Source organism: Rhodnius prolixus, unplaced genomic scaffold (assembly GCF_049639745.1).
Source record: "Rhodnius prolixus isolate KJV_2025 unplaced genomic scaffold, Rpr scaffold_13, whole genome shotgun sequence".
Taxonomy (NCBI): domain Eukaryota; kingdom Metazoa; phylum Arthropoda; class Insecta; order Hemiptera; family Reduviidae; genus Rhodnius; species Rhodnius prolixus.
The window spans coordinates 12,028,790-12,055,182 of NW_027411583.1; the positions used below are offsets into that span (position 1 = coordinate 12,028,790).

At 34.3% G+C, this 26,393-nt stretch overlaps 2 protein-coding genes across 4 annotated transcripts in view; both read right to left on the bottom strand.

The window, feature by feature from the left end:
• The window catches only part of LOC141448148 (uncharacterized), a 195,160-nt gene extending 179,229 nt beyond the window's left edge, over positions 1 to 15,931 (bottom strand). For both annotated transcript variants that reach the window (XM_074116270.1, XM_074116271.1), the window contains exon 1: positions 15,602 to 15,931. The gene's annotated coding sequence lies outside the window, so the exon portion shown is untranslated. The remainder of the gene's footprint in view (positions 1 to 15,601) is intronic.
• Positions 15,932 to 21,231: 5,300 nt separating this feature from the next.
• Nprl2 (Nitrogen permease regulator-like 2) lies at positions 21,232 to 26,331 on the bottom strand. 2 transcript variants are annotated; one of them, XM_074116276.1, is made up of 10 exons: positions 26,139 to 26,331; positions 25,402 to 25,493; positions 25,171 to 25,327; positions 24,939 to 25,068; positions 24,696 to 24,832; positions 24,224 to 24,321; positions 23,985 to 24,115; positions 22,818 to 22,987; positions 21,755 to 21,958; positions 21,232 to 21,541 (listed from the first exon to the last, which is right to left on the bottom strand). In XM_074116276.1, exons 1-9 carry the CDS (start codon positions 26,244 to 26,246, stop codon positions 21,779 to 21,781), a joined length of 1,203 nt encoding a protein of 400 aa, XP_073972377.1. In that variant the 5' UTR covers positions 26,247 to 26,331; the 3' UTR covers positions 21,232 to 21,541; positions 21,755 to 21,778. The 2 variants fall into 2 exon arrangements, with proteins under 2 accessions (XP_073972377.1, XP_073972378.1); XM_074116277.1 differs by having other exon boundaries at positions 25,455 to 25,493; positions 26,139 to 26,240.
• Positions 26,332 to 26,393: the final 62 nt, after the last annotated feature.

A 26,393-nucleotide genomic window follows, 5' to 3' on the forward strand; every position in this document is an offset into this window, starting at 1 on the left:
TTTTAATCCTTTATATCTCCTTTCGTATCCATTAGATTTTCATGATTTCTTTACCAAATTGTAGAGAATAGTAAGCTCTATATGTGATATAAATCGCAGTGTTTTAGTGATAATAGTTTATGAGATATAGAAGGTTAAATTTTGGAAGTTTGCAAATACGTTCAAATTTCAAACCTTTATATATCCTTTCGTATACAACAGATTTCAATGAATTCTTTAACGAATTGTAGAGAAAAGTTAGCTCTATAACTGGTATAAATCGCAGTGTTTTAGTGATAATAGTTTATGAGATATAGGAGGTTAAATTTTGGAAGTTTGCAAATACGTTCAAATTTCAAACCTTTATATATCCTTTCGTATACAACAGATTTCAATGATTTCTTTACCGAATTATAGAGAAATGTAAGCTCTATAACTGATATAAATCGCAGTGTTTTAGTGATAATAGTTTATGAGATTTAGAAGGTTAAATTTTGGAAGTTTGCAAATACGTTCAAATTTCAAACCTTTATATATCCTTTCGTATACAACAGATTTCAATGATTTCTTTACCGAATTGTAGAGAAATGTAAGCTCTATAACTGATATAAATCGCAGTGTTTTAGTTATAATAGTTTATGAGATATAGGAGGTTAATTTTTGGAAGTTTGCAAAAACGTTCAAATTTCAAACCTTTATATATCCTTTCGTATACAACAGATTTCAATGATTTCTTTACCGAATTGTAGAGAAATGTAAGCTCTATAACTGATATAAATCGCAGTGTTTTAGTGATAATAGTTTATGAGATATAGAAGGTTAAATTTTGGAAGTTTGCAAATACGTTCAAATTTCAGCCCTTTATATCTCCTTTATTATTAATTAGATTTCAATGATTTCTTTACCGAATTGTAGAGAAATGTAAGCTCTATAATTGATATAAATCGCTGTGTTTTAGTGATAATAGTTTATGAGATATGGAAGGGTAAATTTTTGTGTTTTGCAAATACGTTCAAATTTTAATCCTTTATATCTCCTTTCGTATCCATTAGATTTTCATGATTTCTTTACCAAATTGTAGAGAATAGTAAGCTCTATAAGTGATATAAATCGCAGTGTTTTAGTTATAATAGTTTATGAGATATGGAAGGGTGAATTTTGGAGGTTTTTTTAAATACGTTCAATTTTCAAACCAGCACTATATACGAGTACGTATGAGAAGGTTGGCCAATGGTAAATTATCAAGTCTGCCATGAAAAAAAAACTGTAATTTTTTCTTTTTCGCTACCATATTTTCCAATTTCATAGTGTTTAGAGAGAGAAGCAAATAAAATGGATAAGGGGTGCTGGAAAACTTTAGAACCAAGAAAATATTTCCTCTGTTAAACACACACACACATATGTAGGGAAAACGAGGAGAAAATAATAATTTCCCATTTCCTTAGTCTACATATCCTGGAAGGAAACTAAAGTAGAAATTCACTCGACGCTGAAAAGCTTTATAAATGTCGGCAAGTCTTTTGGGGTAAATTAATTTATGAAAAATTCAAGTCGAAGTTTTATTTTTAGCTTTTTTATTTGAGTGAGGGGGGCTGCAAGCCATGTTGAAAATCTTTTAAAGGAGAAAAATCCCGAAACTGCGGATCGCTACATTTTTTGGAAATGGAAAATGGCTTTTCAATAAACTCTGTCAACTAAAGTTTTCTGAATTTTTGTTTATTTTATTTTAGTTTTCTGATTTCCTAAAAAATGATTTAAATGATGTTATTTTACTTTTAGTCCAATTTTTGTTTTCTTAATTCGTGCAGATTGTTAATTTTACTGGGAAATCCGTTTAGACGGGTTTTCCTTGAGTTCGAAAAAGTTGATTCTTAATTCAGTTCGATCTTTTGTCCAGGTACAGTGGCAAGGATTTGCTCATTGCCATCGTGATGGATATTGTGTAAGTCTTGGGTCCATCACTCTGGAGGAACATCTCTACTGCTGATCTGGTACTGTTTCTCTGGACTTCCCATTAATCTCGTGACGGTGCCACCACAATAATCTTCAGTTCTCTCAGCATCAATATTTTGATCTGCAAACCAGGATATATAAAGAAAATTCCATTACCGAAGTACCACCGGAAAGAATATAAGTTTGGTAATGCGTATTTTTTGTTTCTTTTGTTTTAAAATGGACTTAACGTCTAACTACCAATTAGGTAGCTATGTAGAATGGAGCTATGTATTTATTGTTAGTTGATGAATAAATAAGGACACAATCGAATACTATTCGATCATCAAGCAACTGGTGGCACTTGACCGAAATATAAGGTTTCAACTTCCTGTGGGTATCGATTTCTCAGCTAAAGTGTGTGTGTGTGTGTGTACACACGTACTGAAAGATCATTTTCTATAAACCACATTTTTACCTTCTCAAAACGTACACTTCCGGAGAAAAACCTCTCCCTACTCCAACACATACTTCCGCTTACAAAACCAGAACACAGATAAATTTTAAATTCCACAAAAATTAGTTCTGATTAGGTATTAAAGTAAATATACTATAATATTTCGTTCCATTTAAATATTAACCAGCAAGGTCGCTCTGCATAAATAAAACGAGGTGATATTACAAAAATGTTTCAAACGATTGCGACAAGTCTCTCCGCACCTTCAAAATGACTCCTTCTCCCTCCTTCTTATGTAATTTTATATATCAGATGAGATCAAGTCATAAAATGACAGTGAAATTCCTTTATAAACTCTGTTAAGCTGATAATCGCTTGTATGTACACTTGACTTTCTTCCTTTAACTATTCAATTTTTTATATACTTGGAATTTTTACTAGAGACTTGGAATGTATTGGGTTTTTAGGAGTTAATTGGTTTTTTTATTAAAGGAGAGTTAGTTAGAATAATGGTCATTTGGTTAGAATAGCTGCCAGTTAGAATAGTGGTCATTTGGTTAGAATAGCTGCCAGTTATAATAGTGGTCATTTGGTTAGAATAGCTGTCAGTTAGAATAGTGGTCATTTGGTTAGAATAGCTGCCAGTTAGAATAGTGGTCATTTGGTTAGAATAGCTGCCAGTTAGAATAGTGGACATTTGGTTAGAATAGCTGCCAGTTAGAATAGTGGTCATTTGGTTAGAATAGCTGCCAGTTAGAACAGTGGCCATTTGGTTAGAATAGCTGTCAGATAGAATAGTGGTCATTTGGTTAGAATAGCTGCCAGTTAGAATAGTGGTCATTTGGTTAGAATAGCTGTCAGTTAGAATAGTTGTCATTTAGTTAGAATAGCTATACGCCACGGTAGCCGAGCGGGTTAAGAGGCGAGACCTGCAAAGCTATTATGCATTGTGGTTTCTGGGTTCGATTCCCGGAAGAAGCACTTCCGCTTACGAGATTTTCACCGCCAAGTTAACTGTTAAGTCCTCAAAAAGTATTCTAAAAGTTAAGTTCTCAAAAAGTAAGCAAAAGTATTCTTTTGGGTTTTTTGCGATTTTTCTTTTTTCGATCTCTGGTATTTCCGGTTAAAACTAGCTAAGACTGTTGAAAATTCGACCAGATCGATGATCTTACTTGTTGAAAGAGAAAGATAAAATTTAAAGTGCCAGTTTTGCTTCGGATTCATTCGAAAAATCTGGTGTCCAAAGTGAAATACCAATTTTGATGCTCAGGCTATTTTTTTTTTCAATTTCATTTAAAAGAATATGAAGAAGTATTGTGTTTGCTGGGTATTAAAAGGAAGAACACAGAATTGCCGAAGTAGTGCGAACTCTTAGTAAGAAATACCGTCAAAATTCCTGCAAGATCCGTGGTTCCAGGTGAACCCATTAACTTTCCCACAGCTAATTACTGGGGGTATTCAGTACCCATGCTCCAGATGTTAGTTAATTACCTGCCGCGCCGTCCGACATCTTCTTCTCCACCTTCTCCACCTCCTGGTCCTGGGCAAAGTAAGATAATAGTTCGGACGTCCTCCCGCTCCCACTGTTTCTTAGCGTGATCTGCACCATCTTTTCACCCAATCGATATCTCTCATTAAATCCTGTTCAGAAATAGCTAATCGCTCAAGGACCTATCCTCCTTGTTAGCCGGTGATTTATAGCCGATTATCTTATCTGTCAAGATACATAGTACACTTTATCTTTGGAAGAATTTATTTATTTTTTTTTTTTTCTTTTTAGTAACATTGAAGAACTTATTTTCAAGAAGATGGGAAATCGATATGTTGCTTATATAAAAGTCTTTCCACTCTAAGGGAAACTTTATTTAGTGCACTTTGACCAGAAAGATTTATTTTTATTCTTATAAATCTATTTTCGCCCTTTTACTGGCACCGGAAGAGACCACTGAAGCTCTCTACATCCGGCAACATCTGGGTTAAGGGGCGGCAACTGCCTAGAATGACAGAAACAAAGATGAGCACCAGAAGAAACCTTACATCTGCCACAGATGAAAATATCTGTGCTAAATCTCAGATAGTCCGATTACTAATACACCTTGTTCTAGAATTGAAAGGAGTCAGTGTTTTTCCTCGCTTTAATTTTCTTCAATAAAGTACACAAAAATGTGAGAGAAATGTTTCATTTTTTAATAAAAAGTAATATAAAAAGTATTTTTAAAGGAACATTATTCCTTTTATAATGGAGAAGGGCCGCCTAAACTAGACTTACACCGCGTACGTAATTTTTATTGAGTACGGGTGGTAAAGCTTGATCCATTCTACTATTTGCACTCACAAGAATATGGTTTCCCCAACAAGTCTCTGTGTATGTATATAACCTCCCTGAGACTGTTTTCTTTGTAAATAAACTTCTGCACTGTAACCTATCTTAGAAAGAGCAACACGCATTCTCGCCATATTTCTCAGAGCATTAGCCCCTCTTTCTCTTGATCTCTTTACCACTAGCTCAAATTTTAATATAATTGAGTTATGTACTTATTCATGTTATTTTCTTTTATTTAGATATAAACTAAAAACTTTGTATATACATATACGAGTACACTGGAATATTTCAAAGTTTCAGAATTCCTAATGGTCTTCTAGTCTAAGCGCATTCTTCCGCCTTTTGATGAGTTTATTTTTAATAAAACAAGAACAATGTGGGCGTCTGCCAAGTTAAGATCGTCGGTTTCTTTCGGCACCCTCGCTTATTATTTCTTATTACACTTACTTTTAACATACCCAAACTTTGGAAACTTCCTTATTTCGTTTTAATAAAGAAGGAAGGATATAACGAACGAAAGCCGGACATGAACTCACTGGTACTGCTGGATGAAATTTGTATTTTGCCGTTATAGCCTTGAAATTCATTTGCCATAGTTTCAGCACGGACGAGTGCCTTCATCAGGGGCTGATCTGATACATGGAGATATGCAATGTGAGAAACGAATTGTATAAGTTGAGACTGAAATGTGAGTCTTTTCCTGCTGCCTTTTAGATTATTTTAATCAGGTGATAACAAATTAGTTTCAAGTTATGTCCGCCTGTTTCGTAAATAATTGAGTGCAATCTTTGTGTACGTATTTGTTGGTTTATTCTCAATAAGATTTAGCGATGGTCTTCAATTTTTAGTCACTTTTTTTTTTTGCCACTTTAAGATTTTAACAATTTACTTAAGATGGAATGAAATGGTTAAAATGCCTTAGCAGACGGGAATGTGAGAGATTTTTCGGTTGCCTGGCAACCTGAAGCTGACTTCAAGCACTGGCAACACTGCCAGGAAGAATGGGGAATTTCCGCTGTTAGAGAATCGTGCTATTCTAAAAGCAAAGCCTGACTTCAATTGCTATTCTAAGGTTGGAGAGCGCAGGCGGCCCTTTTCAAGGTTCCACTCAGAAGACCGGGTGGGGGGTGTCTTCTCTGATCACTTGAAGCTTAAGCACACATTCAAGCACTACTAAGTAGCTTGAAAGGCAAATTTAAAAAAAAGTTTTTGAAATAAATTCTTCTTAGAAGAAGACGGAAAAAGGAATTTTATAGGAAAAATTAATTCTTAATTAACCCAATATTTATATTGACTGATAATTTGTTTACAAAAATAAAGTATCCTATCGAACTAAAACTTTCTATGGAAACAATCAATATCGATGTCTCGATTGCATGACAGATTACTGTGTTTAGCTGGTACCAATATATCGCTTCTGGTCAGACAGGCCACAGTGAAGGCACTGTGAAAATAAAAGCTCACAAAAAAAATGTAGATCGCAATAAGAGGAAGTCTGGGCCGGAAACAGGGTGAAAGATGTGTTAGTGCGTAGTGCGGGGGGGGTCTTGAATTGATGAAGAATTCTTTTTGTAATTGACTTAAAGAGGAATATTTGGGAAAAACGGGAACCGTTGCAGAAATGCTGTGGCACAGGAAGAGCATATTGACCAAGGAATGGAACTAAATAGTTTTTGAGTCGTTAAAGTATATATCCACTTTTTCATACAACAGTTCGCCTTTTTTAAATCAGAAATTCCTTGTATCAAACTCCTCAATCCCAAGGTGGAAATAGTCTGACAGTTGTTAGAAACTAATCCGATATGTTAATGCCGAGTGATGCACGTGCTAACCTGTCTGCAAGATGGCTGGTACTTACTCGCCTTTGACCTTGCCTTTCTTTCAAGGCTTCTTCCCAGTAATTCTTAATCCATAATGTAAAACACTCATTGAAAAATCCGTCACAGCTTTACGAATTCATCCACTTTCTGCGATTGCTGTAAAATCTTTTTTTTTTTTTTTTAAATAATGCTTCAATATTGCCCAAAGTATAATTCACTCATTTTATAATTTTTAAAATCAACTCACTCGATTAAAACTCGACTAAATACTGGAGCATCGTTAAAAGTGGTTGCCAATAAATCAGTACTGTGTAACCAATACCAACAATATCAACGATATGTTTATGAAAAGAGGTCATTCAACTAATACAAAGACTTTTCTCCCACACTCCCTCTATGTGTGTGTGCGAGAGAGACAGACAGATAGACAGAGTGAAAGTGAGAGAACACAAACACAAATTAATAATAAGGTAAAAGTTTTTATATAAATATTGAAACTATGACAAATGCCTTGTTGATCAGTGTTAAGTGAAAGCGTATCTGATCAGCTGATTTAAGGAAGTAAAACAACGTATTGTGTTCAATGCTGCTATAAAATCTCATTTTTTTTTTTTTTTTTTTTTATAGTTAAACATGGCAATTCACGGCATCTGTTTTATCTTCAGGGAGAATGCAGAACCTAATCACCCAATGCCATTGTTAAATAAAAAGATAACCTGCTACTTACTCGTTATCTCGCCAAGAACAATTGTAATATCGATTACAGTACATAATACGTTTACTAATCAGTTTTCTCCATTAAATTAATCGAAATCATATTAATTATTCTTAGCCAATATCATCAAATATTTCATCGATAAAAATAAAAACAATACTTTTTTTTTGTTTCAGGCTCACTTGTCCTCTATCACTTTCAGGCATCGAGTATAAAGAGCGAAAGCTGCTATGATAATTTCAAATCAATATTCACACAGTCATTTAGAATTAGCAAAATTTCTTGAAAACACTTTATTCTCTCTCCAGTGCCTAGTAAGAAGGAGTTTTGCGGTCCTGAGAATTACACTAAGACTGTTTAAGTCTTTATGTTTATATTTTATTGTATTGTACTTGTATTTGTTTGTATTGTATTAACATAATTCCGGAGACCTCAGCGTTTCATTTCATATTAAACTCAATTTCGAAAACATTATCATGATCCTCTTTTACGGGCATTAAAAGGAAGCGTTCTGAGCCAGAGTGTATTTATTTCTTTAAACACGCAACAAAACTAAATAACATTATTTATTAGAATATAAATTTCCCGATGTATGTATGTACATACATTTTACAGATTACATTTCCGTTGTATGTATTTTCGATCTTTTTCCCCTTTTTTTATTTCATAACACTGAATGTATTATAATGAATTAGATTTGTTTGCATTGTACTTTTTTTTTTTTTTGCACTGTTTACACTGTTGCCGCTGTTGTTATTTTCTGGGAAATTTATTTACTTCACTGGTTACATCACTGTTTACTAACAATAATAACAGTAATGAAGTCTTCCCTACTTGACCGCAGTTATGTCATTTGGTTACTACAAACTGATTAAGGTGGACGGTCACCTGACCTTGTTTATCCCCACTCTTAGTGTTCTAAATAACTATAACTGTATAATAATTTCTTTATTTGTGTTTTTATTTTATTTTTTTTTGGTGGCGATTTCACAATCTTTAAAGGTCAGTATGATTGTTTTCATAAGAATGTTTTAATTTCGGTTGTTTTGCTGTGTTATCATTGTTATCGAACGAATTTGAGAGGAAATGTTGAACGTAAAGGCAAGAAAAATAAACTCTGATAAATGGGTACAAAGTATCAGGGTAATGTTCAGTGGTATCTACCATCTGAAGCCAAGATACTGTTTCTATAATTTTCTACCTTAAAATTGAGTACAGTGGTACCTCGGTTCTCGACCATAATTCGTTCCGGAAGTGCGGACGAGAACCGAAACAATTTATCCCATAAGAAATAATGTAAACTATGTAGTTTATTTCGTTTCTAAGCCCCAGAAATATGCCGTTTTACTGGCCTAATTTTTATATTTTATGTAAAAATATGTATCTAAACAAGAAATAAGATCTAAAAGTGTAAATATAAAAACAACTCGGCTCATCTCGGGTGTTCGAGTTCCAAATGTTAGTTCGGATTTCAGGACAATATTTTTTCGAATTTCTTGGTCGAATACCGATTTGTTCGAAAGTCAAGTCGTTCGAAAACCGAGGTACCACTGTACTTTTTGACTTAAAATTAGGTACTTTTTTGTACTAATAGAGTAATAGAGAGTATTGTAATCGGACGGAATTTGCATGTTGAGTTTTCAACGAAAATATGCTTTTTGAGGCCCCCCTTGAAAACGAAAAATTGTTTTTTTCAAATTAAACTTTGTGCGTTCTGTACATACATCGAAAACTGGCTGAAAGTACAAATTATTTCGTTTAGAGAAGCAAAAAAATTTACTACTAAGATCGAATAACGGAAAGTATCAACTTATGAATCGATTTTTTTTCAGTTTTTTTTTAGATATTTTGTCAAAAATGGCTTCTACTATGTTTTTCACACTTGGTGCTAATAGAAGACCTACCACATTATTTTTTTTTTTTTATCCTACGCCATGGTCGCTGGCTACTTCGGCCATGCGACTGCGTGCAGCCCAATATAAATCAGATTTGCAGCAGTTGCTGCTTCGTACATACAGCAGAGATATGCAGTCGTCTAAATGCGAGGCAGTAATAATTTCTAATCTGCATAACGGGCATATTGGTGATCCAGCAACACCAATACGAAGTAAATGGAGCTGTAAATATTCATGGCCCGTTTTCATCCGAAACAACGCCACCTCTATCCTACGTGGAAGGTTTGTGGGAACACGATCCGCCGCCGGATTTAACAATGAGCCCCAGATTTTGCCTTCCGCTTTCCCTTTCAGCATTTCTTGTAGTTTTTCCAACATGTGACCCCTTAATTATTCTTCTTTGCTGTAAGGTACTTAATCGCGTTTTCGGGCTGTACCTTTTGGGCACCCAGTTTTGCAAGTTTGTCGGCTTGCTCGTTACCTTGTAGTCCACAGTGAGCTGGGACCCACTGCAGTACTACCCTGGTGGGATTAATTTGAACTGTTGTTTAAGGAAAAAAACGATAAGGGTACATCTAAGAGAGAGGGTGAAAAGATTCGTTCTAAAGTGCTATTTTATGTTTATGTACGGTACCATTCTTGAATATTGCTAAGAATAATCTGTTAATAATAATAATCCGTCTGGGGTTCGATGAATATCCGGTGAAAAACTAAACGCGTTCCCATAAAACCCTGTTTTCTCAGTCACACGTCCGTATATCCTGTGAATGTCCCTTAGTGTGCTCCCTTAATCCCAAAGCTAGGAACTAATTCCAGCTGGACTTTTGGTGAGCGGGACCAAAAGAAAAGAAAATTAAAGCGCAGAGTGTTCGCCATGCGTGTGTGGAGGGAATAGAGTGACGACTGAAAGGAAATTTGAACCTGGGAAGGGAAACCCGTCAATATATCAAACAAATTACAGAGCATTGCCCGGGGATTGGGTCTCTGCTTGGAAGCGGCGGTAGAGGACTTTTTAATTAGGTTGTGGTTCGCCAGAGTGCTCCACCACCATTTCTATTTCGTTTATCTCTCAACGCTGCTAACAGCATAACAGTCTCCAAACTCACACAAAACGAAACCCATTGCGGTTAAAGCACTAATCCTTTAGTGCTCGACGGGGACAACCGCAGTTACTGTGTTGAACTTTGCTTTAGAATTCTCCCAGAACTTCTACAAGTTACAATACGACAAAAATTCTGCGATTAATAACTGATTATGGACACAGTTTCTAAAATTTCTCTTGTGATTTTTAGTAAACTTAGTTCAGTTGTTCAGTATTGTGAATATGTAGATCTAATTTATACTTTTGTAATTTTTGTTCATAATATTCAATTCAAGGTGGGTAGATTCCCTCTAAAATGTCATTTTACTGAAATTTACGGTCCAATCTCTAGAGTCCTGTTACGTGGGAAGGTTAAATTTACGTAAAATCGAGTTTATAGAAAATCGATTCATTTTTTTCCAATCGATTCATAATGGTTCCTAGGCTTTTTTTCTGTGAACTTTATCATTACATACACCTAAATGTATACATCATATGTATAACTTTTTCTTATATCATTTTTCTACAAAAAATGATTTTTATAGATTGAACTAGAGGCTTCTTTGAATTCAATAAAATGTACGGTTTTACAAACTATATACAGGGTGACCAAAGTTATATGCTCCACCCACTTTTTTTTTAAACGACGGGAAATTTCGAAAAAAATAAAAAACACGTATTTAATCATTTTTAGTCTAGTTTATTTTCAGTGATTGACCCATTTTTTTTTTAAACCCCAGTATCTCGAGATACAGCATCCAACTTTGTTTTTTTGAACGGAACGTTATAGTTTGTTTTTTTTTTTTTTCATATTTTTATAGTTTTTGAGCTCCTAAAAACACAAAAAAAATAACGTGTGGCTGTGTCATGGACACGGTCGTGTGTTGTACGTGAATACGTTTACGTAACGGGTTATATTTTTTATATAAAATATTTTTATTTATGTATTTAGGATGAAATCAAGGAAACAAATCTACGATCGAACACAATCTATGCCTATACAGTCCGTTGTCGATGTAGAAGCGATTTCATCATCCACTTGCATAATTTCAACCGCCCCAGCTGCAGATGTACTGACACCGTCGTTGATCCGCTCGGCCGCATTCATTCTTTTACGTTCCCGGCACAGCTTGACTCGGTCATATGGTGTTTTATTATTACCATTCGATTGTTCTTGAGAAGCCCTTTCCAACCGTATACGATCTCCTGTATTTGGTTTTGGCTTTTCGACGCGTATAGGCCGACATTATAATATATTTTTGATAATATTTTTTTTATTCTAACACCTTATTATATTCACTGTCACTATTTTACACTAATGTTTTATATACAATCGATAGATTATGACGACAGCTGACGATTAAAACTTAACGAACATCGTAGCTTCTCCGAGTCAAAAGTTATACTAATTGCAAATCTCGATACGCAGCAAAATGATCTCAAAATGGCGGCGCTTCCCCCTCCACCGCGCGCGATGTGTCACAGTCCTCGCTTATCGAAATGAATTCTTTGATCCTTTAGCTATCCAGTGGTCTAATTTAATTTTGGATATAGACGATAGATTCTAAACTATAATGCCAAACTGTATCCCCCGATTTTGTTATCATTAGGTTTTTTGGATTGCCACCATATGATTCAAATTTAAAGACGTATTCACGTCAAAAAAATTTTTGAAATCAGTTAGGTTTTTCAAAAGTTATGGTAATTTAAAATATGAAAAACAAATTTCAATTTATGGTCAAAATTATGTCATTTTTTTTTAATGAATCTGTTCAAACTGGGCACAATCAACGGATAGGCAAGCCAAAACTCTGGACTCCCACGCTTTGCTTGTAGCAGCACTTATGGTGGCGAAGTCAAGATCTAGGGCAGGCTAGAGTTATTTCGACGTTTCAGATCATCGACTGAAGCCACAGGATTAAGGCTACTACTGTACACTTTATTTTTTAGATATCCCCACAAAAAAAAAAAAAAAAATAGTCCATTAGGGTTAAGTCCAGAGATACAGGGGTTTAAAAAAAAAAATGGGCCAATCACTGAAAATAAACTAGACTAAAAATGATTAAATACGTGTTTTTTATTTTTTCGAAATTTCCCGCCGTTTTTAAAAAGAAAAGTGGGTGGAGCATATAACTATGGTCAACCCTGTATAATGTTGGTAATAATTAAATATGATTTAAAACGTTCAAAAGTTTGTAGAAAAATTTGTGAATTAGAATCTCGAGCTTTGCAGGAAGAGGAAGTGCTCGTTTTTGTTCGCAACCCAGATTTTGTTCTTCCCCCACCACCCAAAGAAAAATAATTTCTCCAATTGGTAGCTGAGAGTGTTGTAAATGTTGCTCATAGCACAAAAACCCGCCTTTCTGAATATTTTTAGAAAACAGCAAATGTCCACTACAAAGTAGGATATAAAAAGAATATAAAACCTGAATAAATAAACTATCTAAAAATAGAGTAACGGTGGAACTAGGCATGTGACGCAATAGAGTCTATTGTTTTCAAGGAAACCACCGCCACAGTGTGTCACTGTTCCATAACAACCGTGTGTGTGCGCGCGCGCGCGCCAACGAACAAACGAGCGGGAAAAAAAAATAATACACGCGGGGTTAATAACTACTGATAAAAATTCACTTTCGATTGGCAATTGTCCCAATTGGATGAATAATGAGATTAATATAAATTTGAATATTGTTAAAATATTCAAGGAAAGGGGGCCACCGACAGGTTGGGCCAGGAAGTCTTGGCAATAGATCAAGTTCTTTATAATATCATAACAGGTATTTGGGAGTAATTCCTACTGAATACAGTGTGCTGTGGTATCATTCACTTCGTTTCGAATTAAAATCGAATAAAAATCGATTTTCTTTAAAACATTGTTTACTCTATACACACACATACAAAGATCTAGAAGTTTTTTTGAAAAATACTGGCAGGAAAATTCTATCAAGGTCACTACAGCGGAAGTCCTTTAACGCCCCCTTAGAGATTTTCGTTAAAGCCTTTTCGGCATTTCCCGTACTAAGGGATATATAAAATCACTTTAAGGTACAAATGCTACACTTAGTCCACCTGTCAAGAACACGCCCACTTTACCCATGAATTCGAAGACGACTTCTTAGCCTCGAATTTGCAAAGTTTAAAAATCCACTTTTTCGAGAAAAAAAAAAGTTTGTGAACTAAAAGTAACGGTACAGTAATTTTGTGAATAAATGAAGATTACTATCAGCTGAAGCTGTCCAGGTAGTAATGGCAAGGTAACACTTCAGTGCAACAGCCTCCTCATTACGTATATATAACAATAATAATATGAATTTAATAAATTAGTAACATTCCAAAGAAAAAATTCAGACAATAAGAAATGCAACTTTTCCTAAATAGATTCTCAGTTTTTAACCGTGGAAATTCTGAGTTCAAAGAAAATTACATTAAACTGCGGTCAGAGAGAAATTCCTGTGTCAGCGGAAAATATATTTTCGTATTCCGGGAAACTCAAAAGATGTACTTCCGACAAATACTCGTTTTCGAAAATTTGACACGAACATATGATCTTTTACTATAAGAAAAAGTAAGTTTTATCGATTAGATTATCGATAAAAATCGATTAATTAGGTTCAAAATGCTAGATTTTTTTTTTTTTTTTTTTTCGCATCAACAGCTGAGGTCATTAGCGCCCGGAGCTTTTTCCAGTGCACTGCCGGCCTCCGGACAGTGTTCTCTTTTTACAGACAACACTGTCCATCACCGGACAGTGAGCAGTAAGAAGCTCCTAGGAAGAGAAAATCTAAGGGTCAGCTGCTGGATTCGAACCCGGGACCTCCGCGTGGGAGTCCAGTATGCTAACCTCATAGCTAATCCCTTCCCTGCTAGGTTATTATTGTAGACTTTATCCGTCATGGCTTTTTCTCACAGAAGCTGATAAATCCAAACTCTGATAATGGATGAATATCCGAAATTGGGCAGAATTAAAATTAACAAGTCTCCAATGACGGATAAAATCCATCGGAAAAAAACAGAATCATTGATTGTTGAAGTTAGAAAACAAAAAGCAAGCGAGTATTTAGATTTGTCGGTGGCCACATATAAACAGGTCGCTTACACAAAGAAAAAACCAGATTGGCGTGAAGAATTGGGTCTCTGCTGGCAAGATAACTGGTCAACCTTGGGGCTAACGGTAAACCGGTCACTGATGATGACATTGAATCTTCTAGTCTATTTCGTAGAGATAATCTATCGAGAGTATTAAAATTTTCGAAAGAGTTTAACGGAAATACGGATAGTGTTTTGAGTGCAGTTGCAGGCAATGATCTTCCCGGCTAATTGGGGCCAGACTGCAACCTGGTGATCCAAATTTCCTGCTCCGGCAGATCCCACTTTAAGATTATCCCATAAATGGCTCTACTTACTTTCTTTAACCTAGGACTCATTGTTTCCAATAGAAACATTCCCCCAGGACAGTTCGATGAAGGGGCGGGCTCTAGGGAGAAGAGGGTGGCTATTCTTCCCTCTGAAGTTCCATTTCAGAAGAGACTTCCTGAGTTTTATTCTATAAATGGCCGTTAAATAGCCTCGATCGAATTCACAGTTCAAAGAGAATTCCGGAACTGCCACAATTACTCAATGGATTTTTCACGATTCTGAGATATTTTTTTTTACCGAAACTGTCCCAAATTAACTCTAAACTTTGTATTTATATCCAAAATTTGTACTAATTCAGTTTTGGGCCATTTTGAAGTGAGTTAAAATGTTCATATAAGCCAACAAGTACGAAATTGAAGTAACAGAATGTCGTGTGAGTGTTCAAATAAGATTATATTTGCAGTATGGTGGCCCCCTACCTACAAAAACATAAAAAAAAAATTGCCTGGAATAGAAAAAAAAGTATTTTGAAAAATACGCACAATCCGCAAATTTTAATTTTTTACGTAAATACTCGATTTTTCGTGTGATTTTCTCTTCACCAATTTATCTTAATGCATTTTTTCTTGAAATATGGGAGTTTGTACCAAAAAGTAGTTCAAACTTTAGTATTTTTTTTACATGGATTACTTTAAAAGTACCATTTTTTTTTCGAGAAAAATTGCTTGAAACACCAAAAAAATCTATTCAGGCATTTCCAATTCGGTTGATTCTCATTAAATTTTTGTGGATTTTTTGATTACGTAGCTAAATTCTTAAATAGAGGTGATAAGTCCGTAGACTGCACTAAACATGGTGAGAGGCCAGTAAAGGAAAGCCTACCAACAACCTATTTTCCTCCATAAGTGCCCCTTATCGATCTTTTTCGGGAAAGGAAAAAAATATGTTGTCGACGTCGAACTTTATTAAATAAATATTATAATTGTCAAAAAAAATTAATTAAATGTGTTTTAGAAAATATTTTACTTAAAAAAAGAATTCACCTTTTTTGTTTTTTGTTGGAGGACTGAAGATAATTTGTTGAATAATAACTTTTTCAGGTCACAATTTAGTTTGATTAAAAAATAGTTAATTTATTTTATTTTTTAAAATGTACGATAATTTACAACACTTTATTTTTTAATAATACACATTTAATACTCTTAGTTAATTATTAAAATTTTTTTTGTGGTAATTGTTTAAAAAAATTAAACTTAAAAAGAAAAAACATCGCGTTAACGACACAAAATTTAATGAACTAAATAATCTTCCGTCTACCGTTTAGAGTATGATTGGAAAGCCGGCTTTAGACTGAAACTGTACATGCTAGTCCGACTCAGCGTCAGCTGATTGTACGCTCAACGTTCTTGTGGTAGGGGCAAACAAGGAGGGGAAGGCCGTTGGACGGACGGCCACAGATGTGGCGGAGGTTCCCCAACCCTTAAAATACTCCGACTCGTGTCTGGGCGCCCCTCCACAACGGGAAGAGGCGTGCGGTATGGAGTGTAACAACTGGGGGTCTCTGTCTGTGTGGCACGCGTCCAATAGGGGAGGATCCTCTCGCTAATACACACCTGTTGAACTGAAGTCGGCCGCAGCTAGTTTCTGATTGTTCTGTTAGAGACAGAGAGAAAATTATATAAAAAATGGTTTGCCAAGGCCTGCTAAATACAGTCGACTCTCGATAAATCGAAATCCAAGGAACTACAAGAAAAATTCGAATTATCGAGACTTCGAATTATCAAGAAGTTTGAATTATCAAAAGGAAAGAAAAAAAATTCGAATTATTAAGAGTTTTTATTATGTATATATGTACATACGTATATTGAAAATACGTATGAGCTTACCTTAAATTTTAGACATACTATACGTATTGTAAAGTTTTTCTTGTCCTTTTACTAAGAAAACTTTACTTACACAACTAATGCCTGCCACTAGTTATTAAATAATATGTGGGTTTGATAAATAATAAAACTCGCTAAAGTTGTAAGTAATAACCTGATTTATTAACACATTACCTTTACTCACATTAACATTTACTAGCAACTAACGCTATTCATTACAGTCACCATTTACAACAGTCCCAACAGTTTACTGTTACTTACTCACTTCATAACGCCACAAAAAACTGTTCCACGACTGACCACTGGTCCGCACTGCACCGAATTGCACTAGTCTCAGCTGCACTAACACAGCTCTACTCACTAACTGACTAACCGCCTAACTGGCTAACTCCGAAGCACTTCGCAACACTGACTCTCTCAAGAACTGTCACTTCCAAAGTGTCTCTCCAAACTAACTTTCCAAGACTGACTCAAAACTCACTCAAAGACTTGTCTAAAAACCCTAATAACTGACTTCTCCAGCTGTGTCTGCCTCCAACTGCGACTGCCCCACTCCGTCTAGTGTCACGCCCACCGGCCGGTCACTGGCTGAGGAAAACACATGCTGCCACCACCCCAACTGGGGCCGCCCTCCTCTAACCTTCTGTCTTACTCCAACTCCGTCGTTCTTGCTCCCACCTGCCGCTCATTGGTTGGAGAACACATACTGCCACCACCCCAACTGGGGCCGCCTCCTTCAATTGTTTGTCTCACTCCTACCTGTCAATCACTGGCTGGGAAAACACATATGCCACCACCCCAACTGAGGCCTTTCTCTTAGCTGGCTTTTACACAGCGGTGGACCGTTACAGGCTACGGTCACTAAACTCATACAACAATCTAGCCCTTTTCTTTTCTGGCTCAGGTAGAGACCGGCCTTTTGTTTACCCAGTGTCGACCTGTTACCGACTTTGGTCGCTTAACCCCTACAACAATCTAGGCCTTTCTTCTCTGGCCAGGTCAACTTCGTTACAATATAATATAGCCTCAAGTAGAAAAGTAAAAATGAATATTGAAAGTTTTGGCGATATCTTTTTTTTTGCACGGCCGCAATAATGTTTTCTTTGTCGGACACAGTAAGGGAGACGTACTTCCCAAGAGTGGCAAACTAAGAAAGAGAATTGGAAAGTTAAACTGGGCTGAGAGGAGGGAAACATTACGCAGGAAATGAACAATAAGCAGAAAATGAGAAGTAAACATTACTAGGGAAAATTCGAATTATAAAGAGGGGAAGGTGGCCTCGTTCGAATTGTAGAGCCTTCTCTCCCCATGTTGTTAAGGGAAAAGGATTTCGAGTTATCGAGCCTATCGAAATATACTGCATTCTTTCGATTTACCGAAGTTAACAGCTGTTGAGTTTGAATTATCGAGAGTCGACTGTAAATGCTAAAAGTGTCCAGTTCTTGTCCGAATTCTTCTAAACACTTCATTCATTCAAAAGTTTGGTGGCCAATATGCCAGTGATTAAAGTTTTGTGAATTGGCCCTTCCGCAGTTGGTACTGATCATCTACGCCATGCTGAAGATGTTAGAAAGAATGTAAATTTCTTTTTGACTGGGATTTCCGCTTAGATGGCTAAAACTCCTTAGAAGATGTGGCTTAATATTGGCAGAACCGCCATCCAATCACAACGTGCTTTTTTTGATATTTTTCTTGATAAACTATAGGATTCAATGAATGTTTGCAATATTTGCAATTAATTTCATTATTTCACATTAAGGAATTTCTAAATTGTTTTGTTTTTACATCAAACAATTATTAAGCTGTCTTTTTTTTTAATTTATACATAATTATAACAACACTGTTAAAATCCCTATTTAATGGAGGATAAATTATACGCAGATCTTGCCAATTAAGTCAGCGAATCACGACAAATGCTAATAAAAAAAAAAAACTACCACCCACTGGGACAAAATTAGAACCACCACACGAAACCAACCGCCAAAACGGTTTGATAGGACATAAAACTACAAATACCCTCTTGAAGTGAAATTAAAAAGGGCACTCCAAATCAGTTTAAATATATAAATATTTATAAATATAAACTACAATATTTTATGTAAGACATAATCGTACAAAGGAAAAAAATTGTACACGAGAAACTAAGATTTAGCTTAACCTACACGTTTCAATTTTTATTTTGTAACAGCATGGAAGGTAACTGAATTACTTGAAAACAATATACAGTCTCAGTACTTTAGCTGTAATCATCGACGATGCACCAAGCGTTCAGCATCATCAAGCCAAAATGAATCATTTGTAAATTGTAATGTCTCGTAAAGAAAACTATAAAAGACTCGTAAAAAAAATCCAGTAAATCCAGTAGAAGAAGTTGAGTGAATCGTAATTTTTACGTTTTTTGAAGAAAAATTAATATCGTCATAAATTATAATAATATTCATAGAAAGGCAACAACAGACTTCTGACTCAATATATTTTATTGGTACTACAAGAAACTTTGGATTTACAGACATTAATTTTTATAAAAACATCTTCCCAAAAAACCGTAAGTTGTATTAGTTACATATTTTGTTACTTGTAATTTGAAAATTCCATTTTGGGTGAGAAAAAAATCTATTCTCTGATATTGTCTAAAAATCGTGGGATTCCTAATTTACAGATTCTCATGATAGAATTTATCGATATATTATATAGATATTTGTGCAATTTGAATTAGTAGTTACTGCCGAAAATTTGAAACTAATAACTCCAAATAAACGGCCAGTACAATAAAAAATAGTAATTTATCAATTATGATAACTTTTTAGGAGTAAGATCTCAATACAGAAAAATGAAGTTCATCTGAAAATGTTCAAGTTAATGGCTATGCTATCTCGCGGCAATTAACTAAACTAATGCTTTTGTAGGAGCCTCAGCTCTCGTTGTTTTAACCGTCGCCGCTAGAGATCAGGCATGCATTTCAGCACCTATTCGTTAGAAATTAAAACATTTATTTTTCATTTTATAAGTACATACATAAAATGTTTAATTTATCTGTATCATTAAGCACATTTGCTTCTGTTTATAATTGAAGTAACAAAGTGGAATAAAACTTTTAATTATTAGTACAAATATTCGAGAACAAATTAATTTTTCCAAACTGTAAAGCTGTAAAAATGTATAAACTTCTTTTTTAACAAATTAAAGCATATTTGTTTTGTAATTTGCAGATTAACTACTGGAAATCTTCAGAAGTAATTTTTTTTGGGGGGGTCACACCACATTAAATTTATTTATTTTCATTTTTAATTGTGATGCTTGTATAGTCAAGATGTTTTAGGATCTTAAATATTTTATGTAAGTAGTATTACATAAGTATTTAGTGGTAAGAAAAGTTGGCATTATGTGAAAAGTCCGAAATTAAAAGGAATATTCCAGATTGGGTACAAAAAATTTGTATCTATGAAGTATCTGAAATTCATGGGATTTGGTAATGTACAGCTTCTGATAAGAGTTGAATTTACTTAGATATTTATACAATTTGAAAAATAAATACGGCTGAAAATTTAAAACTAAAATGGACTGTACATAAAAGAAAGAAATAAGCAAACAAAAGCACAGTGATGTATCATTTTAATGTTAACTTCAAACAAGTTTAAAAATGAAACATTGTTATTTACAGGCAAAAAAATATTAAAAGTGTACATTTAAAAAATTGGCAAAAGTGAATGCCTGTGATATCTAGCAACGATTGCTTGGGCAAAGTGAATGCCTGTGCTATCTAGCGACGATTGCTTGAACAAAAGTGAATACCTGTGCTATCTAGCGACGATTGCTTGAACAAAAGTGAATGCCTGTGCTATCTAGCGACGATTGATTGAACAAAAGCTTGAGCAAAAGTGAATGCCTGTGCCATCTAGCGCCGATTGCTTGAACAAAAGTGAATGCCTGTGCTATCTAGCGTCGATTGCTAGAACAAAAGTGAATGCCTGTGCTATCTAGCGACGATTGCTTGAACAAAAGTGAATGCCTGTTCTACTACGATTGCTTGAACAAAAGTGAATGCCTGTTCTACGACGATTGCTTGAACAAAAGCTTGGGCAAAAGTGAATGCCTGTGCTATCTAGCGACGATTGCTTAAACAAAAGAAAATGCCTGTTCTACGACGATTGCTTGAACAAAAGTGATTGCCTGTGCTATCTAGCGACGATTGCTTGAACAAAAGCTTGAGCAAAAGTGAATGCCTGTGCTATCTAGCGCCGATTACTTGAATTGAAATTTTCTGAATAGAGCCTAATGTCAAATGTCAACTAATTCTTTCCAGTTATTTATATTGTATAAATCTGTACAATAACCTCTAAAAGGTAAAATAAAATGCTAAAGCCTAATTATAAATTAAACCTAAATTATAGACTGAGAACTATTTGTATTATTTATGTTATTATTATTATTGTTGTTTCTGTAAATTGAATTATTGATCCGTTTTTTATTTAAAAATAAATAAATATAAAACTAATTCCATTGTGTGCCAATTAGGATATTTTATTATATTAAATCACAATCAGTAAAATAAGCGTTTGAGGTGAAGCCAGCAAAGCTAAAGAAGTATTGCGTTGCCCAGTCTAAGTCTTGGATTTTATTTAATGGTTAATAAAAGGAATTTGCAGTAAATTATGTTCGCTAGTCGCCTCTGTCCACGACACCTAATTTGGTAGTTAGCTTGAATAAACAGACGTTACTTTCGTTGCTACGAAAAAGAAGAGATTAAACTATTTTTAGAACAAAAGTAAATAAATTTAAAAAAAAGAAGATTAAAATTGTAAAAATACATATATTTCAATTTTGTTCAATTATAAAAAAATAAACTGACTAGGAAAAAATAAATTACATTCTCGTCTTAAACATTTCACATTATTTTGGTTTTTAAGGATAAAATCCATTCTTCTTTAATAAAATAATAAATAATTTATCAGATGCCAAAGAAATTAAAAATTACTGATCTCTAGTAAAAAGTAATTGAAGATCTACTCGTGTTCCTTACAACAAGTTTTACACCTTTGTTTTCCTGATCATTTCTTGTTGTTACAATTTTGGTTGCGATTCTAGTTTTTGCTTATAATTCTGCAAAATATAAATAAATATATTTGAAATTAAGAAAATGAAATAAGATAAAAAAAAATTATTTTAAAATCAAGATGTGAAATTTGTAAACAAACATACTTTGGGCAGTTTCAATATTTTACATCTACCTTACGTCTATTAAAAATGGAAACTCCCATTGTCATACGAAGAAAAAGAAAAACAACCAGAAATCTGAAATGAGATGTAACTTACCACATAATTAAAATAGACGCGAGTTCATTTTAAGACGACGGCAACATTATGATCCCGATCTATCAAGGATTCCAACTGTTGACTGCTAATGCCAACTTTACAACAGATCTCATCGTACGATTGCTGGCCATTGAAATAACAATATAGAGAGCTAGCTTCACCTCTGCTCAACTCTTCCAATGGATTTCCAATCAGAACTGGATACTAAATCATAAAAGAAATTATATCTAAATAATTTTCAAGCTAAACTGTTAATAAAAGATTTTCATTTTATGTTGAGAACATGGACTATTCGCTTCTTTTTATTTTTTTTTTTTTGTTTTTTTTTGTTTTTTTTTTGGCGCATCAACAGCTGTGGTTATTAGCGCCCGGAGCTTTTTCCAGTGCACTGCCGGTCTCCGGACAGTGTTCTCTCGTTACAGACAACACTGTCCATCACCGGACAGTGAGCTGTAAGAAGCTCCTAGGAAGAGAAAATCTAAGGGCTAGCAGCTGGATTCGAACCCGGGACCTCCGCGTGGGAGTCCAGTATGCTAACCTCATAGCTAATCCCTTCCCTTGCTTCTTTTTATTATTATGTTTTTCTTATACTTTCAACCAAACTTACTTAATACTTTATAATGAAGAAGTAGGGAATTTACTGAATTTAGGTTTACTGCGTTGCTGCCTAAAGTCATGTGGCTACCAGGGTATAAATAGTCATTCCATTACGACCAGAGTGTGGAATATCTGGTCCATTTTTAACAATCAAACTAGTTTGTGCTAGTACTCGGAGAAAGAGCATATATGTAGCCACAACCTTGTCGAGAAGCCCTTGTTAAAAATGAACAGGAAAAGATGTTTAAGTTTTAACTTTAGATCTACTTGGCAGTGCATACTTAAGAAACAGAAATCTTTTAACCAACTTCCCACAATTAAATATAAATTAGATTTGACAACAGTGCTAGCTACATTTTTATGTACAACTGTTCATCTGAAATGGCATCTACGAATTTATGCAAGTCTCCTAATAATTCTAAATGCTACCTTTTAAAAAATGCAAAAACAGGAGAGAGCAAATTACCTGCTGTACACGACGTATAAGTTCATGTAACATTCCAAATTGTACAAGTCTAATTTCATCTATCCTTAAAGTTTGTGGATTAAAGCGTAAACAAAGATCTTTAATTGTTGTCCCATGTTTCATACTACAATAAATTCGGAACACATCTCTCAGATTTGGATTCTGAAAACCTAAGCATTAAAAAAAAAATATTAAGAAAACCAGAAAATTTAGAAGCACCCTACAATAGACTAGATTCAAAAACTGGTAGGGACCAGGTATTGCAGCCAAAAAAACGGCTTCTGTGACAACCTATTAAGGTCAAACGTCCTCTTAGCGCAAAGAGCAGTGTTTCAAAAGACCTTAACAATAATCCATCGATTAAAGCACAGTAAATAGGATTTGAGATGCCGTTTTCTTTCTTTACCTTCTGATAGAATCTGCACAGGGGCTCTAATTTATATTAGAACTATTTATAACTACTCGTTAAGGTGCTTTCTCAAACTACTGTAGCCCGGAAACAGGCCTAATTACCAGATTTATCTACTTCCTTCCCAGTTTTGTCTTCTCGCTTTAGTATTGATCGTCTCAGGCATTAGCCGCCCGCCGCCAGTAGTTTTAAAGGTTTTCCTCAGCATAGTATTGAAAGCAAAGATTTCAGCCTGGAATACCATGAGAGTGATTTCCAAAAGGTCTGGAGATTTCCTAACAAAATTGGTTTTGCATTCTGGAGAAACTTTCATAGCTTACCATTGATTTACCATAGAAATCCAAAATTGTTTAAAGAGAAAATGCCGTCGGGTGCCCTTGATAATACTTAGGACAAGTCACAGACCAAGCCACTTCATTTTCCTAGCTACCAACGTATCACAATATTCATTCAAGAATACGTTGGTAAAGCTGCATTAGCGGCTCTCTGTACTCCCAGCCAGCCAAAAAAATGGGAAAGATTTTAGAAGTTGTCAATGCCTTCAGTGCATCCAGGCTATCCGACAAGATGAGAAATTCCTTCTTACTTTTAAGATCTTTTTTTTTTTTCAGGTTTTCCTCAGCATAGTATTGACAGCAAAGATTTCAGCCTGGAATACCATGGAGTGATTTCCAAGAGGTCTGGAGATTTCCTGGTTTTGCATTCTGGAGAAACTTTCATAGCTTACCAAGTGATTAAAAAAAAAAAAAAAATTTTACCAGATTTTGCTACTGCTCTAATACATTCTTCTTGAAGTTTAACATCTGTTGCTAAGAGTCTCAATTTTGGTGTAACTGAATAACTATTTGAATATTGAAATATAGGCACCATTCTTACGACTGAGTAATAACTGTAGACAAATAAAATACAAAATTAAAAAAAAAAAAAAAAACTAAACTTAAGTAAAGAATGTACATTTTAATTACGATTTACAGTAAAAATATTTGTAAAATCTTACACTAAATTTTGTAGACATGTTTTTACAAGATTAGTTTCCACATCAGCCAGTGCTGCTATTTTTAGAACATGATTAATTCCGTCTATAAAAGGTAGCACCTGTAATATTAGGAGGTTATAAATTTTAACGACACATGAATCAAGCGAAACTGATAATTCTTTGTTGACTTGGATTTAAAAATCGAGGAAATCGGAAAAAACAAAAGAAAAAGCGAATTAAACATTCATTTTAGTGATCAATGATTATTATTATTATTTATTTTTTTAATGATTTAAGGCGCGTCAACATCTAAGGTTATTGGCGCCTGGAGCTTTTTTCAGTGCACTGCCGGCCTCCGGACAGCGTTCTCTCGTTACAAACAAAACTGTCTGTCACCGGACAGTGAGTTGTAAGAAGCTCCTAGGAAGAGAAAATAGTATTATTATTCAACACTTAAAAAAAACCTTAAATTTGTAAAAATCTTCTTCCATACCTGTTGGGTAGTTAAATCCCATTGATCAGTTTGAAATGAATCTGGACTCTCCAGAAACACCGGCACCTGATGATCTTGTACTAGAGGAGGGCCACGACGTTGGTGTATTACCTTGAGGTGAGTTGATGCTGATCCTTCTAAAAAGAAAAAGGGTTTCTTCAAATCATTTATTAAATTGTTTCTTTTTTATGAAGATAAACTCTAAAGAAATTGTAATAAATATTTAGGTACAAATTTACTTGCCAAATAAAGTGCACATTCCACTAGAATTAAGTTGTTGCAATACTTGCAATAACATTTCACGTAATCTAGTGGCATACTGTTGATTTTGTTCTCTTTGTGATAGGAAACTATTTTCCATTTCTAATACAGTCTAAAAATACATATCTATATTAATACCTGCAACCTTCAATAACAACAATTAATTGCAATTGTTAAAAAAAAAAAAAAATTAACAAATAACATCAAAACTTACTAAAAAGTCTGATAATTTTTTAACTACAGACTCGTATTGCACAGTTCTGGCCCAGGAATCACAAACAAAACATACATTAAAATAATAAGCATTTCTTGGATATTTCTTATCTTCAATCCGCATTGGGAAGCCTAGAATTTTTATGGTACGGGTAGTTCTAAAATTAAAAATAAAAATGAAGAAAGTAGAGTTAACTTCTGTTAATTAAAGAAATATAGAAACATTGCTTACATTGTTAAAATGCTTCTTAATAATTGCGATTTAGGAATAAGAAATACGCTTACAGCTTCAAACTTATCCTTAGAGATAAAGTCCTCAGGTACCTAAAATCAGAAAACCTATTATAATCATACATCTGCGAACAAATTTACTAAAAGCTATAATACGCTGTTGAAATAATAAACAAAATTTGGTGGACTAAGATAATTCTTTCTTGATGGGTTCTCCATTGGAGCAGGAAGAGGTCTAGCACATTTTTTTTAAGGTTTTTGGCAACACTAGAGATACTCGTCAAATTTTAATTCTCATAAAAGTCACTTAGGGCACTTGTAAAAAGATGGTAATTTTACTACTTATTTGGGTTCAGCCCTTTCAAAGACGTAACTTCTGCTTAGTTTCTACAATATAGAAGATGTCGTTATTCGTCGAAGAGCGAAAGATTAACTAGTTCAGCAATTAGCTGAGATTTTCAAAGAATCAGCTCGATATTATTGAGTGCAGATTTTATTAAAAATGTTTTCGGCAAATCTGAAAACTACATAATTCCTGTATGAATTCACAATGGTAAATGTGAAAATGTTTCGAAAATCGTTGCTATGGGTTGTGTTGAAGATGTAAGAAATCTTAGAATCATACTCGCCGAAAAAAGAAGCAGATAGTACAAAATACTTCAAACATATTGATGATATATTTGTTTGGATTATTGATTAAGAATTTAAATGTAATTAAAAATAATTTTTAACTAGTACCTGACATGTCAGTATAGGTCCTGCAGTTGGGTGAAATTCACAAAAAAATATACATCTAATAGGGCCTTCTTTACCGCACCCTTCATAATATCTCGTATTATTTTCCATGTAACTAAAATTATTCACTTATAATAATAAAATCATAAGTAAAATATAATAATAAGCATTAGTTTATTAAAGATTGGTAAGTTTCATAGTAGCAGGTTATAGTAGATATAGATAAAATAAGTGTTGTCCCCACATTTTTACGTTTAT